The sequence below is a fragment of the Alligator mississippiensis genome, chromosome 6 (genome assembly GCF_030867095.1).
Source record: "Alligator mississippiensis isolate rAllMis1 chromosome 6, rAllMis1, whole genome shotgun sequence".
Taxonomy (NCBI): Eukaryota; Metazoa; Chordata; order Crocodylia; family Alligatoridae; genus Alligator; species Alligator mississippiensis.
The window spans coordinates 4698757-4714093 of NC_081829.1; the positions used below are offsets into that span (position 1 = coordinate 4698757).

The 15337-nt window shown below is 58.4% G+C and overlaps 1 protein-coding gene and 1 long non-coding RNA gene across 6 annotated transcripts in view; one reads left to right on the forward strand and one right to left on the reverse strand.

Moving 5' to 3' along the window:
* Positions 1-1438: 1438 nt before the first annotated feature.
* Positions 1439-15337, reverse strand: part of LOC109286026 (CYFIP-related Rac1 interactor A) — a 34586-nt gene continuing 20687 nt past the window's right edge. The window contains exons 1-11 of one of the 5 annotated variants that reach the window (XM_019498888.2): positions 14100-14184; positions 13882-13962; positions 9178-9299; positions 8975-9080; positions 8614-8750; positions 8055-8132; positions 7180-7296; positions 6682-6761; positions 5832-5958; positions 4819-4889; positions 1439-2266 (exon numbers count right to left, since the gene is read on the reverse strand). In XM_019498888.2, the coding sequence (XP_019354433.1) occupies positions 2203-2266; positions 4819-4889; positions 5832-5958; positions 6682-6761; positions 7180-7296; positions 8055-8132; positions 8614-8750; positions 8975-9080; positions 9178-9299; positions 13882-13951 (972 nt within the window). In that variant the 5' untranslated portion in view covers positions 13952-13962; positions 14100-14184 and the 3' untranslated portion in view covers positions 1439-2202. Of the gene's footprint in view, positions 2267-4818; positions 4890-5831; positions 5959-6681; positions 6762-7179; positions 7297-8054; positions 8133-8613; positions 8751-8974; positions 9081-9177; positions 9300-11021; positions 11102-13881; positions 13966-14099; positions 14185-15337 lie in introns of those variants that run through there. The other 4 variants (XM_019498885.2, XM_019498886.1, XM_019498887.2 and 1 more) reach the window with 4 other exon arrangements.
* Positions 2245-14104, forward strand: LOC109286028 (uncharacterized). The gene is made up of 3 exons (XR_002093953.2): positions 2245-2844; positions 4403-4689; positions 13943-14104. It is a non-coding gene; the product is annotated as an uncharacterized LOC109286028 (long non-coding RNA).

Genomic DNA, 15337 nt, shown 5'->3' on the forward strand with positions numbered 1-15337 from the left:
GAGGGGGGTGTCAGCCTGTGTGCATGTGTGGAGGGGGATGTCCCTGCACCTGAGGCTGGCCCCCAAGTCTCCTGCTTGGATGTAATTGCTGCCGGTCATTCTGCACACTCCAGGCACGTGCCCAGGGCCTGGTGACGGCGAGGGGAAGGGGTTGAACTGGCCGGCAGGCAGGGGAGGGCTGGCACAGCAGGCCGTGCATGCGGGTGCCAGGGCACCACAGGGCACCCATGGCAGGAGTTCTCTCCAGAGCAGCCTCCCCTCTGCCGGTGGCGAGCACAGCACCCTTTTGCTACCTGCTCGGGTAGCACGAGCCACCACCGTAGGGTGCAGGGCTCCCCAAAGCCCCAGGCACCTGCCCTGAGAGCCAGCCGCTTCGCGCGTTGCTTGGCTCATCTGCTTGCATGCCCTGATCGTTCACGCCTTGCACTTTACCGCTGAGGAGGGAGAAAACAGCCTCAGGAGAGGAGAACCCAGGTGTGCTGCTCCCCCGGCGCCTCTCCCTTGCTGCCCCCCTCTGCCGCCAAGTGCCCGGCCAGCTCCCGCCCACCTGCGACCCCAAATCATCCCACTGCTTATTTCTTGCCTGGCCGGGGGGAACTGTCTCTGGCACAGCCCGTGCCAGGTGCTGCATCCGCACAGCGCGAAAGCAGACCCCAGCCGAGTGCAGGGCCCCTCTCAGGTCACCTCTTCAGGATACTGGGCTTGCTGGACCATGGTCTGACCTGTCTTATGGCACTTCTCATGTTGTTCTTGCAGGAGATCGTGGTAACACGGGATGCCTAGAGAACCCCCTTTGGCCTCAGCTCCCTGGGTCCAGATTTAAGGCCTTGCCCAACATTTTGCCAGCTGGGTAGGCCAGCTCCCTGGTCCCCGGGGTGTCTGCAGCGGAGACCCATTCCCTCCCTCTGCTTGGTAACACCCCACTGGGAAAATGTGCTGCCCACAGCAGGAAGCCCTGGGCACCGATGTCTCCAGTGCTGCCGAGATAGACCCCCAGGCTCTGGGGAGGGGGGTTTCAGCCCATTGCAAGGGCTGCAGTACAATTAGCAGCATTTCCAATTAGTGTCCTGGAGCCCCCTGCCGGCAGGGAGCGGCTCCGTGTCTCACTGCAACCTCACAGTGAGTCAGCAGGGAGCCTGCCCCGTCACCTGCCCCGGGCTGGGCACAGATCCCAGCTGCCCTGCGGCCCGGCTCCAGCCTGCTTCCAGCCAGCTGGGAGGGTAATGGGGGAGGACACTCGTATCTCGGGCCTGCCCCCACCAGAGAGCCCGGGCTCAGGACGAGCGCGTCCCACTGCAGCGGCCAAGGGAGGATGAGAGCACCTGAGGATGAGGAGACGGTTTCTGCAGCCCCTCTGCGCGCTGCAGGTCGGACGTGCCTGCGGCTCCGGAGCCGGGCGCGCAGAGGCCGAGCCAGAGAGGCCGCCCAGGCCAGCCCGTAAACAGATTAAATGTTATTTTATTTCACACAAAAATGTACAAAAGAACAGGTGGGTGGGGGGTGTAATCATTGTCTATTAAAAATCTAAAAGGGGCGACGGAGCCGTTTCCACCGGCATTGGCCCGGGGGAGCCGGCAAGGGGGACGCGTGGCCTCATCGTCATCACCCTCATCTTCCTGACGAGCGATTCAGACGCAGTGTGTACCCTCCTGGGTCGGGGCTGCCTGCCTGTTCCCCTGCCTTCCCCGTGGCATGCCTGGGGGGCTAGACCCCCCCTATTCCTGGGATACCCACTTCCTTTGCCCAGATCTCTAGAGGTGGTCATGGCTGATGCTCTTGGGCTGTTGATCCAGGGCGGGCGGGGAGAAGCCAGCCTGACCCCTGCCACCCCGTCCTGGCGCCCCAGCCCGGTCCCAGCGGGTTGAGAGCTGGCCGTATCGTGTCGGCTCTGGTGTGGGGGGAAGAAACAGAACCTAGCAGCAAGGACCGTGGCAATGCAGATTGCCCCGCCGCTGCAGCCAGACGCGGCTGGCAGGGGCTTGGGGCTTTATTATTTTTTTTGCTTCTATTGTTTGGGTTGTGGGGGGTCCTCCCCCGCCTTCTTTTTTCCCCTTTCTTTACAAAATGAGGAGGATGATCATGGGTATTTCTAGCAACATGGCGACATTAATGTGTTCTGCTGATGCTTGGAAGGTAGCAGCGCTCTGGGCCTGTGCTGAACAGCTCCTGCCCCCACCCCCCCAACCCCGGCCCAGCGGGCGCTCACTGCAGCAGGGCCCGGATTTGCTTGGAGGTGGTGTCGTCATTGAGGTGCCGGGTTGTGTACCTGGAAAAGGAGCAGAGGGGCAGCGAGGGGCTTCGGGGCACAGCAGGGGCTGCCTTGGCCTCCTCGAGCTGTTAAGCCTCCCCCCACATCGGTGGATGTGGTGGAGAAGCTGCCAGACAATAGGACGGTCAGAGCACGGCCCCTGGCGTGTGTCCGGGGCTCTGCTACTGACTCACTGAGTAGCCTTGGGTGAGTTCCTTAAGGCCTCGTTTTCGGAGCTGCTGGGCCCGCACCTTTGCAGCGGCAGCAGGCGCTCAGTGGCTCTGAAGACAGGGCCGCTTGCCTCCCTGTGACACCCTTTTACTGGCCCCATGGTACAGAGAGGGGCAAAAGCATCTTGAAAGAGTGTCAAGGGGAGGCTTTTGTATCGCAGGAAGCGCATGTGATGGCTGAAGGGGCTGGTCCACACTAACTAAGGCTGCTCTGGGCATCCATCCTGCACTCCATTTCAAACCAGGGCCATTTCCCCTCGGATCATTTCCGCTGACCGAACTTTGATTCCCTTTCAGCAGGAAGCTCCTGCACTTTGAAGTCTCCTGATGCACGCAGGGAGGTCGAGGCACAAGCAGGAAACCCAGGTAAGCAACAGGCTGGGAATTCACCGGGGCACAGAATCGCAGTCGAGGAGAAGCAGGGCTGGAAGGTTGCTCCGGAGGCCACGTCTAGTCCAACCCCCTGTCTAAAGCAGGGTCATCCCTGCTCAAACCATCCTACACAAATCCATCGTCTAACCCCTTTGCAAAACAGCAGTCAGCCCTGACACAACTCAAGACATCACACCTGAACCTGCCACAGGTCAAGCAGGACAGCCACGGCAGAGTCCTGCGTCTATGAAATGTTGGCAATGGACTCTCAAGAGATCCTGGGTTGAGGCCAACCCCCTGCTACAGGGGGAGGCAAGTCCTACCAATCTGAGCAGGGAGTCAAATTCCTTCCTGACCTCAGATATGGCAACCGGTCCGATCCTGAGCAGAGGGGCAAGACCCTCTAGCCAGGAACCTCCGGGTTTAGGTGCAACAGGAGCATCGGCACGGCCCAGTCAAGATCCCCAGCCTTCAGCCAGTGCCACTGAGGAAGGTGTAAAAGCACCTTGATGCATGTAACAGAACAGGGGGTGGGGGGCAACCAGCACAGCCCAGAAGCACGGGAAATACCCCGAGTAGAACAAGGGCACAGCTATGCCTAGGTCATCCCCAGCCAACCTCTTCTTGAACACCTCCAGTGATGGAGAGTCACCACCTTGCCTAGGTGCCTCTTCCACAGCCTCCCTGTTCTAACAGTGAAGACATTTTCCTGATATCAGCATGGAGACTCCTTGCAGAGAAGACCTTTATCTTGCAAGGTGGAATTTAGTCTAACTAGGGACTTGCACGTAACAAAGGGGCTGCTAACTTCCAGAAAGCTGTTGTGTGATAGAGTCCAGCCACACACCTGACCTGCAGATACTTCCAGAGCCAGTTGCCAAACGTACCTAAACCCTAGATCCACCAGACCACTCAAGCATGGGGAGGCTAAGTGACTTGCCCAGGACCTCACAGGGAGTCGGTGGCAGAGTGGGGAGCCTGAATTCCCAGCCCAGTGTCTTAGCCACAAAGCTGGCCTATAGCTACATGGCCTCTTACATCTGTTGGGCTTGGCCAGCGGGTGCTGGAAGGGGTGCCGGGGGTGGCTGTCTGCTGACCTGTCTGCGCCAAACTGGCAAGTTCCCACTTTGTGCTCAGCTCACAAGGCCTGGACAGGCCCCGATGGCTGAGCTGCCTGTAGGGGACAGGTGGGCTGTGATGTGGGGAAGGCCCTTGTACCATGCTTGAATGCTCTCATCTGACTCCATCTCGCTGCCAAGTTGATGTCAGGCCTCAGGTCTGAGGTGTCCAGCACCATGCCTTAGTCCTGAAAGCGGCTGGAGCAGATCAGGCAGGTCCCAGCCCAGGGAATGCATCTCAGCCTAACCTCTGAGGCCTCCAAGCTCTCTTCAGGGCAGGGGGTTCAGCGAAAGGAGGTCTCATCCCCCTCTCTCCCTTGCACTGAGATGAGACAGGCAGAATATTTCCACTCGTCCGCCTGTTCAGGGGGAATAGTTGCATTGATCTACCAAGGTGCATGCACAGGTGTTGCATGCATGTGGTTTTTTTCAAGCTGACAAGGTGCCTAGCTCCCTGAGAAACTCCCCAGCTGGCTGTGGACCTCTCAGCCCACGTGTGAGTGCAGGAGCTGACGTCCTTGGACCCAGCGTGGGACTTCCACCTTCTCACAGCTCCGGCCAGTGGCAATATTCGAATGCATTTCCCTTGGGAAGAGGCCTGAGACCAAGCAATGAGCTGCACAGAGACCCTGAAGAGCCATCAGCTGGCCCCTGCTCCTTGCTCACTACCTGAGCCAGCTGTGAGGGGGAGGAGGAATCTCCAGGCAGGGAAGCAGAACAGGTAAGAATATTTTCGTGGAAAGGCTTGCGTGACCCAAAGCCCCAGGTCACCCCCTCCCTCAACCGCACCATGTTCCCAACGCAGAGTGTATCATGCAATCGCTGAATTTCCCTGCAGCGCTGGACTTACCTCAGTGCATTGAGGAGCCCCTCTGTGCTGTTGGACGGCTGCTCTTTCAAGACTTTGATGCATCCTTTCATCTAGCACATTGGGAGAGAGCGTCAGGCTAGGCTGGGCTCAAAGAGAGAGAGCGGGGAGGGGGCAGGGAAGGACCCCCCTCTAAGGGAAGGCACGGTCGCTCTCCCTCCCTGCTTGGCTTTCAACCTTTCTCCCTTCCCTTCTCCTGGCTCTGAGCTCTTGTCTTCTCTGTCCCTCTCTGGCTGTATTTAAACCGGGCCAAAATGTTCCCAAGATGGCACTGCGGCCCCTCCAGTGGGAGTGCTAGCACAGACAAGACCCCTTGGATGTGACCCGTCACATCCAACTGCTCTGAGACCAGCTAAGGCACCAGGGGAGCGGCACCCAAGGGTGGGAGATGTCTAGTGTAGAGGCCTCCCCCTAGCACCAGCTCCTGCCCCATCCCACCCATTCATCCTCTTCCACACAGCTACGCATCTCCAGCCCTGCCTATGGGCAATGTCTCGGGGTGGGAGCACTTGGTTCTGGACTGACCGAGCAGATTTTTAGACACTTCCAGTGGGCTTGGAGGCAGCGAGGGGGTGGCCTCTCCCTGAGGGCTGCCTCGGGGGCTTTTCTGTACATAGGATGCTACCTATGGTAGGCTTGATGGTATCGAGGCAGAACCATTACCAGGGAAGCCAGTGTAATTACCAGGGGAGCCATGCATTGGACTCTCCAGGATGTGACTCCTTGCACAGCTCACCTTGATCACGGTCTTGGTGCCTGGGGGAGTGGGATCTGTTCACCCACCTGGGCTAGGATTATCCCAGCCTGGATGGATCTCTCTGGAGATCAAGTGTCTTGTCTCTGCGTGGGCTCAGATCCGGGGGGCGGCTAGCAGGACAACTCTCGGCACCAAAGCCGTGTCCCGGGGGCTGCCCATTTGAAGCTTCCCATTAGGCAGCTTCAACCTCTCCTGTTCCTTTCCATGCCCGCCCAGCGTCCCATCCCCTGAGACTCACGTCAATTTTGGAGGTCTTTGCGAATGCCCCCACAGGGTGGACGTGATCGTAGAGGATGATGACTCCAACCATCACTCTCATGCAGAAGAGCAGGGTCTCGGTATTGGTGAACCGGCTCCTGTATTCCCTGAAGCCAACAGAGGGGGGTCATCACAGTGAGGGGTGTTTGTGCAAGGTCAAACCGGCAGCATCCTCCCTGCTTCTGGCGAGGGAAGGGAGCAACCCCCATGGGTCGCAGGCGGCGGGGACACTTAGGCTTGGCAACATCCCTTCCCTTGGGGTGACGGCAGGGGCTGCTGGTTCAGAATGACCCAGGGAGTTGGGCTGGGGATCTGTCTCCTTCCTGCTGAGCTGCTTGTCTTGATGGACATAGGAACAGAGGACCAGATTGAGCCTCCCAGGCCAGTGGGTCCAGCCAAAGAGCCCTAAAAGTCGTCCGTCCCAGCCCCTGACACAACAGCCCCAAAGCACCTGTGAGAAACCACCCCTAGAGCACAGCACGGGCAAAGATCACAAAGCCAGGCCCCGCTGATGCCCGGCCACTGCAGTGGTGAGGAAGTCACTAGGTTAATACAGAGGCTGCTAGGAAGAGGACCGTGCCCCATGTTAGAGACATGCAAAGCCCTGCTCTCCTCTTCCCGGTCCTGGCCCATCTGCAGGGGTTACTACAGTACTCGGGTGTGAATGCTCCATGGCTTCATCCTAGTCCTGCTACGGGCAGGGAGAGTCTGGTGACGGTGTGAGAAGACTGCAGCACCCAAGGGCCAGGTGGGTTCATTCCCAACAGCCCCCTCCCGACTTCCCCTGGGTGATCCACTCCTAGGCATGTGTGGCAGAAAGCAGGACTCACGGGGTCTCCAGCATCACCCTGCAGACACAGGCCATGGTGCTTAGACAGTCAGTGGTGTCCTCAATCGGGAGAGTCTTGTTCTGAAGGGGGAGGAGGAGAGAGAGAGATAATCCTTGCTTCTGGATGCACTGCAGAGATGTGGGAACGGAACAACTCTGCTGCATCCCCATCCCCCCGGCAGGTACCCAGGTGCCCTCCTATCTGTAGCTGCTCCTGCCTGTTCTGGTGTTGCCTGAGCTTGACACTTACAGCCTGTCCCTTAGGACACAGGATGTACATGGAAAAGGATGCCATCAGTGTGCTGGCTTCATAGGGGAGTCTTCCAAAGCTCACACCCTACTCTGTCCCGGGGTGAGTCTTGGTGGGCCAAACTCACTGCACTTCTGTTGACTTCAGTGGAGTCCCACCAGCAGAACTTGGGATATTGTCCCTTGATCTCTCTTTTACCCCATTTCTCCTTGCTTTTGACTTTTCCCACCTTCTTTGGAGCTCACTCACCTCAGAGACAAACTTGGTTGTGGCGTTGCTTAGAGTTTTAAGCATGGGTGTGGCTTCTGCGTAGAAGAGAGACATCCTGTTGGCCATTTCATTGTTCACTTCGCTCTCCGCGTCTAGCTGCAGGACATGAAATGAGAACGACTGGCAGACCATGGGATGGAAACCCCTGAGCTCTGCCCAGTCGACCCTACAGGAGCATGTCGAGCAGCCCTAGTCTTGGTATTGCCGTGTTTATGTCTTTATAGCCTGCCACTGGCACAGATAAGCCCAAGCTCTGAGACCCCCGTCTCTGAAGCATGAGTGATAACATGGAAGTATTTCGCCCCTTGGATTCTGCCCATGTCCTGAGTATGTTTCCAAAATGTGGGACTTGCCTTGGCTGACTGCTCCCACGTTTGGCCAGCCCTCTCCAAGGATGGGCTCTCACTGCAATGGCATCCTGCAATGAGGTCACTGCCATGCAGAAGTCCTATTGCCGTGCTGTCCTTATCTGGGTTGGACAAACTTCAGCCCAAGTCTCCTTCGGGTTTGTTCAGCCCCAGGGGACATCACCAGACAAAGGGAGTGAGCTCCGTTCATTCTGTGCCTTGCTCTGCAAGAAACCCATCTCTGCTCCTGCTGCCCTAGACCCCAGTGCTCGGGTCTCAAGATCCTTATTTCTGCCAAGCACCTTGGGAGATCATCTAGTGGCCACTGCCAACCTGCAAGGCTTTTTCATTGCATTATTCTAGCACATGATGCGGTTTGTGGCTTTTTGCCCCAAAGGACAGCAGGGTCAAGAGGTTTCATTCTCCATCCTTGATTGGTGCTTGACTTCGTTCCTACCCTGCCGTGCCAACATAGGCCAGCTAGTGCAAGGACCAGCAGCCCCTTACCTGTAAATTGTTAATGCGATTTCGACTGATGGTTCTTCTGTAGTAGCTGAAATCATTCTGGATGGCAGGGTTGGTCATCTGAAGTGGATGAAGACAAGAGGAGATCTCAGGGACAACCAATGACTTTTGGTAACAGATCTGTTAGGACTGAACGCTAATAGATCTGACCCTATTAAAATGGCTTTGGATGCAGCTTTCCAAGAGTTGTGTAGAAGATGGATGGAACAAAGCAAAGAGTGGAGTGAAGGAAAATCCCCCACTACCTTGGGCAGGAATGGCCTAGATGACTTCATGAAGACCCCATCTATCTCCAGGTTGCAAAAGGGATGCTTTGTTTGATTCACCCTTCTTCTGTGTCAGGGAAAGCATGGCTAATTCACCAAATGACATTAGCATCCATAGGAAGACCGGGCCAGGAAATGCCAGCTCCCCCAAATGAGCTGCTCTGATGGGATGGAGTTAACCTGGGCACCCCGACCCCCTGCATGAGACTATAAACGCCTGCAGCACACATCGCCTTCTCCCACCCAGGTGGCCGATGTGAAAAGCCTCGTGGTACCTTGAGCTCATCGAAGCTGAGGGTGAAGTGTAGGATTTCTGCAAACTGCTTTGCTAGGGCTTGCTCTCTCTCCAGGTGCTGAGTCGGGGCGTAGGGCGGGCTGGTCAGAGCTTCCAGCAAGCTCCGCAGAGCGTTTTCTGGGACAAGGGAGGAGAGGGAAGTGGTGACACATTGTAGGCTGCGTGGTCACCAGCTCGCCCAGCCCAAACCCACCAGCCCCTCCTCAGGAGAGAGCGCCTCGTGCCCAGCTGGCAGCAGGTTTGATTCCCAGGGAAGGGGGACGCGGGGCTTGGGGCCAAAGGGGACGGTTCTCTGCGGACACCTTCAGGGCTGAGCTCACGTCAGCCGAGCCCGAGCTCACCGAGACGAAGAGAGAACTCATAGAAGCGCTTCAGCTTTGCCACCAAGGGGCACACGGCGTTCCAGGCTTTCTCTTGGAGCTGAAGATCATTGGGATTTTGGATGGCCTGCGGAGACGTGAGAAGAAGAAACTCCCCATCAGAGCCTGCCCTGCTTCCTGGCTTTCCTCGCCAGCCGGAGCAGGCACAGGCGGTCGAGTCCTACCTCTCTGATCTCCAGTCCCGCGCCGGTGTAGGACTGCAGCTCGGCCAGGATGGTCTGTGCCTCCTCCAGCACCGCATTGACCTGGTTCCACACAGCCGTCTCCGCCTCTGTGGGTTGAGCATCTGCATGGAGAACCCACCCCCCGAAAAAAGCAGCGTTTCAGAGCAGGCTTCCAGCGCGGGTGGGTCCCGCAGCAGCCTCAGAGCCAGGGGAATGGGCTGGTGTGTCTGGGGAGCAGGGGGGAGATGGAGAAATCCCCCTCCCTCTGTCCATGGGCAAGAGGTGTGCTAAGGGGAAGAACGCATCCCCCCCAGCGAGGCTGCGCCTTGGCACATGGCATGGCCCAGCCGTGGGGCCTGGTGCCAGAGCTAGTGGGAGGCACTGCCCGTCAGGTGTGAAGTTTCTCGAGTCCTGGCTGGGCTCTCTCGGTGGTCCCTGCTCACGCCCCGGGGGCTCCAAACAGAAAATAAAACTTGAGGGACAAACCGTGGAGGAATGGGACTGAAGAAAGGGGTCCTACTGAGAGCCCCCCCACTGGGAGAGGAAGCTTTCATCGTTTGGAGCAGCCCACCTGTCTCAGCCCGCTCCCTCCTTCCCCTGGCTTGCTCCCCAGCCGAGGGAGGGGTCCAGGACCCCCTTCCCAGGGGCTCAGCTTGGATCCCATGGAAAGTGCAGAGCAGGTCCTACTGGGCTCAAGGGAGGTGCAGCACATAACACCAGGGGGAAGGTGAGACGGGAAGCACATCTCTCCTTGGGGATCAGGCCGAGCTCTGCCTGACGGGGCCCTGCTCTAGCCGGCCAGGATCCTTGATCCTCGCTGCAGCCTTTCTTCCCTGGGCAGGACTGCAGACCAGGTCTCAGCTTGTCTACACAAGCGGGGATTTGCTTTTACAGCTCCCCGAGCAAAGAAGTCCCAACAAAGCACCCCAGTGGCACAAGGGCTCTGGAGTCTCTGCCCCGTCCACATTACAGCTCCTGCCAGGATTCAGGGATTCCTAGAAGTCAGGGGCTGGAGGTCATTGGGTCCGGGCCCCCCACTCAAGGCAGGAAAGCCTGCTGGGGTCAGACAGCCCCAGCAAAGCGTGCATCCGGTCATCAGGATGGCTCTGTCAGCTATGTGGGCGGGTATTTCCCCAGGCATCTAAGTGGCCCCGGAGCCGAGCTAACCCCAGTCACGCCCACGCTAAGTGCGTTGTGCATGCAGAAGTGTCAGCAAGCATCGCAGCGTGAGTGCAAGTCTACCAGCAAAGCGGGGCTTTTACTAGGGTAACTTGTTCCTCATGTGCCAGCGTGATTGCATCTACACGAGGCAGCAGCACCCCCTCCCCACTCCTGGCTGGCAGAGCTGTGCCAGGAGGAGCCTGCCGTGGTCTCTCTGGGCCAGTGCCAGGGCCTGGGGGGCTTCTGGAGGCAGAAGGATGTTCAGGACACCGGCTTCTGGTCGGACCGCGGTGTGCTTGTCTGCGCGATTTGAGCAGAACAATGATCAGTAGAGACCAAGGATGCCTGATATGGGTTGAGACCGCTCTAGGGAGAACTGCGTCTTACCCTCAGCTCTGAAAACCCCAGGCCATTGCTCTGACTGCCCCGTGGGAAAGCAGCCTTTTGAGGCCATTACAAGGACCTGATGTGAGGGAAGGGAAGATGCCAACTCGGGCAGCAACCACAAGTGTTTCTGGGATGGGGGAAGGTGGGGGAAGACAAATGCTATGGGAGATTTACTGATCCAGCAACTCAAAATGACATGAATGTGAAAAAAACCAACACACACACACACACACAAAAAAAAGACCTAAATCAACAGAATAAAAGGAAAAGAAAGGAAAATAAAAATCCCATCTCACTTTCAAAGTCAAGGAAAAAATTAGGGCCTTGGTCAAGCTCGTTATAAGTCAACACTTTAAGAAGGTTCCCCATGTGACACCTGCAAGAGAAGAGACAAGAGGGAAAAGCGTGATGGGTAGTGAGGTGGCGGGCATGGAGGAGGCAGTGGCAGCACTAGACCGAGAGCACCGTCCGGCGGCAGGAAGAACCCCCTGGTCGTGGAAGCACCAAGATCGGTGGCTGGTTGTGACCCCGGCCCTTCCTGAATCCTTGTGACCGCACGTGAGACATGCCGCTTTGCCGGCTCCAAGCAACCCGGGGGTGCCCACGGCACCGGGCCAGGCAAAGTTACATAGCTGCGCATCTCAGTGACCGGCACTGGAGGCTTCTTCGAGCCTCTTCCCCAGATCTCTCTGGCGGCTGGGCCCAAATGTGGCTCGTGTGAGGACTCCCCTATGGTCTCTTCCTGCCCTGGATGGAGGTGAGCGCTGGCTGATGGGACGGGTGACCAACAGGTACAAGCAAAGCGAGGGAGAGAGCCGCTGTTCTCCAGGAATTGAGGGCAAATTGTGTGGCCAGTCCCAGGGCGCCCTGCAGTCCCAGTGCTGTTGGCTGGGGTTATCCAGTTGCATCTCCAAACCAGCTCGGGGAGGCACGTATGGAACAGGGTGATGGGAGCCTGGACTGTCCATCTGCGCCACAACCCGCGACCGTGGGGGTGTGAATTGCAGCGTGGATGGGACCATACCCGTGTCCTGGAGCAAACCCCAGCCCTCAAGACAGCAGCAGCAGGTTGCAAGGCCCAGCTGGCCTACTAGAAGGAGGGGGCACTCCCTGAAATGAGTAGGTGACAGGCTGGAAACTAAGAAGAGAGAGGATTTTTTTTTCATGATGCATCATTAACTCGTGGAGTTTGTTGCCACAGGAGGTGGTGGAGGCAGCCCGCACAGCCAGGTCAAAAAGGGAACTGGATAAATTCAGGGATGATGGATCTCTTAATGGCCATTGAACAGAACAGTTGGAGATGTTTCCTCTTGCATTTCTAACCCCATACATGGAAGGGAATGGGGGATAACTTTCTCTAGAGATATCTGGTACGACGCTCTCCCACTTTGCCCATGTCGGAGACAGGATGCTGGGCAGGATGGATCGCTGATCTGATCCAGTGTGGCGCGTGTTATGTTGTTATAGGGGACCGGCTACAGAGGCAACCAGGAGTAGCAGCTCAAAAGGGTGACCTTTGTAGGACTGTCAGCTCCTCTGTGCAGACGGCACCGCGAGCACTTTAGAGCTCTTTGGGGGCCTATTTTGGGATCTCCTGGGCCACTGGGTGAGAGGCTGTGTGGTGAGCCAGGCCCTTGCATCTCCTCCCCTGCTTGCAGGCCACTGGGTGTGAACCGTGCTGCTCTCGGGCTATTTTTACACCCCTTGGGTTTGACGCTCCTCTGTGATGCTGAAAGTGCTTCCCAGGGCGGGTGGGGAGAGGCAGCTCGCTCTGCTCTGCAGCCTAGAGCCGAGAGACTCCAGCATGCTCGGACGGGGCTGGCTCTGGTACCGGGAGCAGCCCAGCCACGAGAGCCTGGAGCTCCCCGGGAGCTTGTTCCCCTTCCCTAGTAGCTGGACTGCTCCTGCATTGCCCACGTGCAGCTTGGGTGCCTTTGCAGACTGCTTGGCAGCTCTGGCCAGGCTCTTGACCCCGCTTCCCTCAGCCTAGCTGGATTTTTGGCATGTTCTTTTGGAAGTGATCCCAGACTCCCCCTGCTCTTCCCACATCACCTTCCCCACCTTGCACCTGCCAGGACCGGGGGTCCTACTCCTTCTCCCCTCTTCCTCCCTGCTGGCCCAGCTCACCTCCCTGCTCCTAATTCTCTTCCCCTCCCATCCCTTTCTGTGCACCTGCACTTGGGAGCAGGTGCCATGCTAACCCAGGGCTGTGCTGACCCAGGCCCTGCTTCCCTAGCACAGAGCAGCCTCTGTTGTACTGCTCCCCATGACCCCTCCAGCTCCAAGAGCCGGTGACAAGGGCCGCTTGGCTCCTGGCAGCAGTGGGGTATTCCCTGCAGCATGTGTCCAGAGCCTTCGGGGAGGAGGGAGGAATGGTGACGGGGTTACAGGTGTGGGGGAACGAAGGGGCGGTCAGGGCCTGCTGCACGGCCCTGGCGATGACCCCTGGTCCCATGAGTGGCGGGGGGGCCCTGCTGTCTTGTGGGAAAGCATTGCCTTTTCTTGCCTTGCCGAATCATCCCCATCATCTCTGCTCATCCATCACACCCCGACAGCAGGGAACCCTGCCCCCAGACCAGACGCCTGCCAGCACCTGGCCTGGCCAGCTCTGGGAGCTCTCGTGCACTAGAGAGCTAATATGCCTCCACTTGTGCTTCCCAGGGCTCTGGGAGGGGGGTCCTGGATCCCTTCAGGCTTCTGCAGAGACTGCAAATGCCAGCATTCAGGATTCCCCTCCAGGCCTTGCGGACAAGGGGCACAGCCACCCTCGGGGCTGCCGGGCGAGTCTGAGACCTCTGGCATCCCTTCCGTGGGAGAGCTTTCCGCTCCCCGCTGCGTCCCTGCTGGGGTGGAGATGGGATGGGATGGGTGGTAGGGGCAACTGGGTAAGAGGGCCTCTTGGCATCCTTCCCTGCACTGCTTGGCCCGACATTCGGAGCTGCCATCCCTGCCCAGGCCCAGTGAGGAGACCGTCTCCTCTGGCCCAGGAGGTGGCCCCTGTCCCAGCCCAGGGATGTGACAAAGGCTGATGAGGCCTGGGTGTCACCCCCCCCGCCCCCAACCTTGCAGTATGTGAATTTATCCTTGTCTTTCGAGAGCAGCGGCTCCTCCCGCCAGCAGCCACAGAAATCCCCCCGCCCTGAGCACAGGACTTACTTTCAAAATCCAGGAAAAAATGAGGACAGTTTTCTAAATCTTTGCCCAATACCTTTATCAGGTTGCCCATGGCCAGCAGACCTGAGCGAGAGAAACACAACAGAATGCAGCAGCGCAAGCAGGAGAGGACCAGCACGACCCCGCGCCCACCCCTGCCCTTGCAGGCTCCTCGCACCTGCCTCATACCCCCTGCCTGGCCCACCCGCTGGCGGACTTACCTGTGAGTGCCCGGCGGGTGGGTCGTCCCTCTCCACACACCTCTGCGTCTGCTCTGCTTCCCTCCCTTCCCAGCTAGGGGCTTTGGGGCGTGCTAGCAGGTAAGAGGCAGGCGAAGCCGGGCATGTCACGGGCCGTGGCACGGTGCGTCCCCACGGGCTGCGTGCGTTCCCCTCGCGCTCCGGGTATGTGTGTGTGTACGCGGAAACGCGACTGCTTCCCCCCGCCCTGACACACACTTCTGTTTTTCTATTTTGGAGGCTGGAAGGGAAGCGGCGAGCTTATACTGCGCCTCGTGCTTCCTGTGCGGGCCGCCGGCTGCCTCGCCACCCCCCTGAGCCTTTCTTCTTATCCAGAGCAGCGTCTGGAGCCCACCAGCCTCCCGTGCAAGCTCTCGCCTCTGCTCTCTCCCATTTGCTCGGGGCTTGTTCTGTTGGTGGCTTGAAAACCTTCCAGGAGGGGAGAGCTCCCCCCTAGAGCCCCACTAGCGGTCTGGCTGGGCCTGGAAAACCCCTGCCCCTGTAAGCACAGAGACTCTGCACTTCCTCAGGCAGCTTCTGGGAACCCGCGTGGGACGGTTCCACAAAAGACCCGGGGCCAAGCTGGGATTCAGCTCCTCGGGGCCCACGCTGACTCCAGGTGCTCAATGCACTGCTCTTTATGGGTGTTATCCTCCACCATCAGGGGTGGGGGAAGTGAGAGGTTTAGTAACTTGCCCAGGGTTACCGAGCAAGTCGGTGGCAGAGCCAGGAGCTCTCCTGACTCCCAGGCAAGGGTCTCTTTTCCCCTTGGTAGGGCTGCTCCTTGCCCGAGCCACCTTTGGGACCTGCCCAGTTCAGAGGGTGCGGCACTGACAGACCCAGAGGGACCCTAGCGTGGCTTCGCTTAGCAATGTAGAGGTGGAGAATAATCCTGTCTCCAGCGAGAGGGGAGCCCTGCAGCTGGGAGGCTGTGGGTCTATCAGGCGAGGTATCAGTGCTATTGCATGAGGCACTGGTGAGGCCTCATGCAATAGCACTGGCCTGCACATAGGTCTGGTCACCCGCAGTCAGGAACAATACATTCAAGCTAGAGCTAGCACAGAAGAGGGCTAGGAGGAGGTTCAGGGGCCTGGGAGCCAGGCTCAAAAGAGAGCAAGCTACAGGAGCGTGGCCTTGTTCGCCCTAGAAGCCAGGGACTGAGTGGGGACAGCCTTACTGTCTACAAAGACCACGGGGAGGAGAGAGCACGTGCTGCTCAT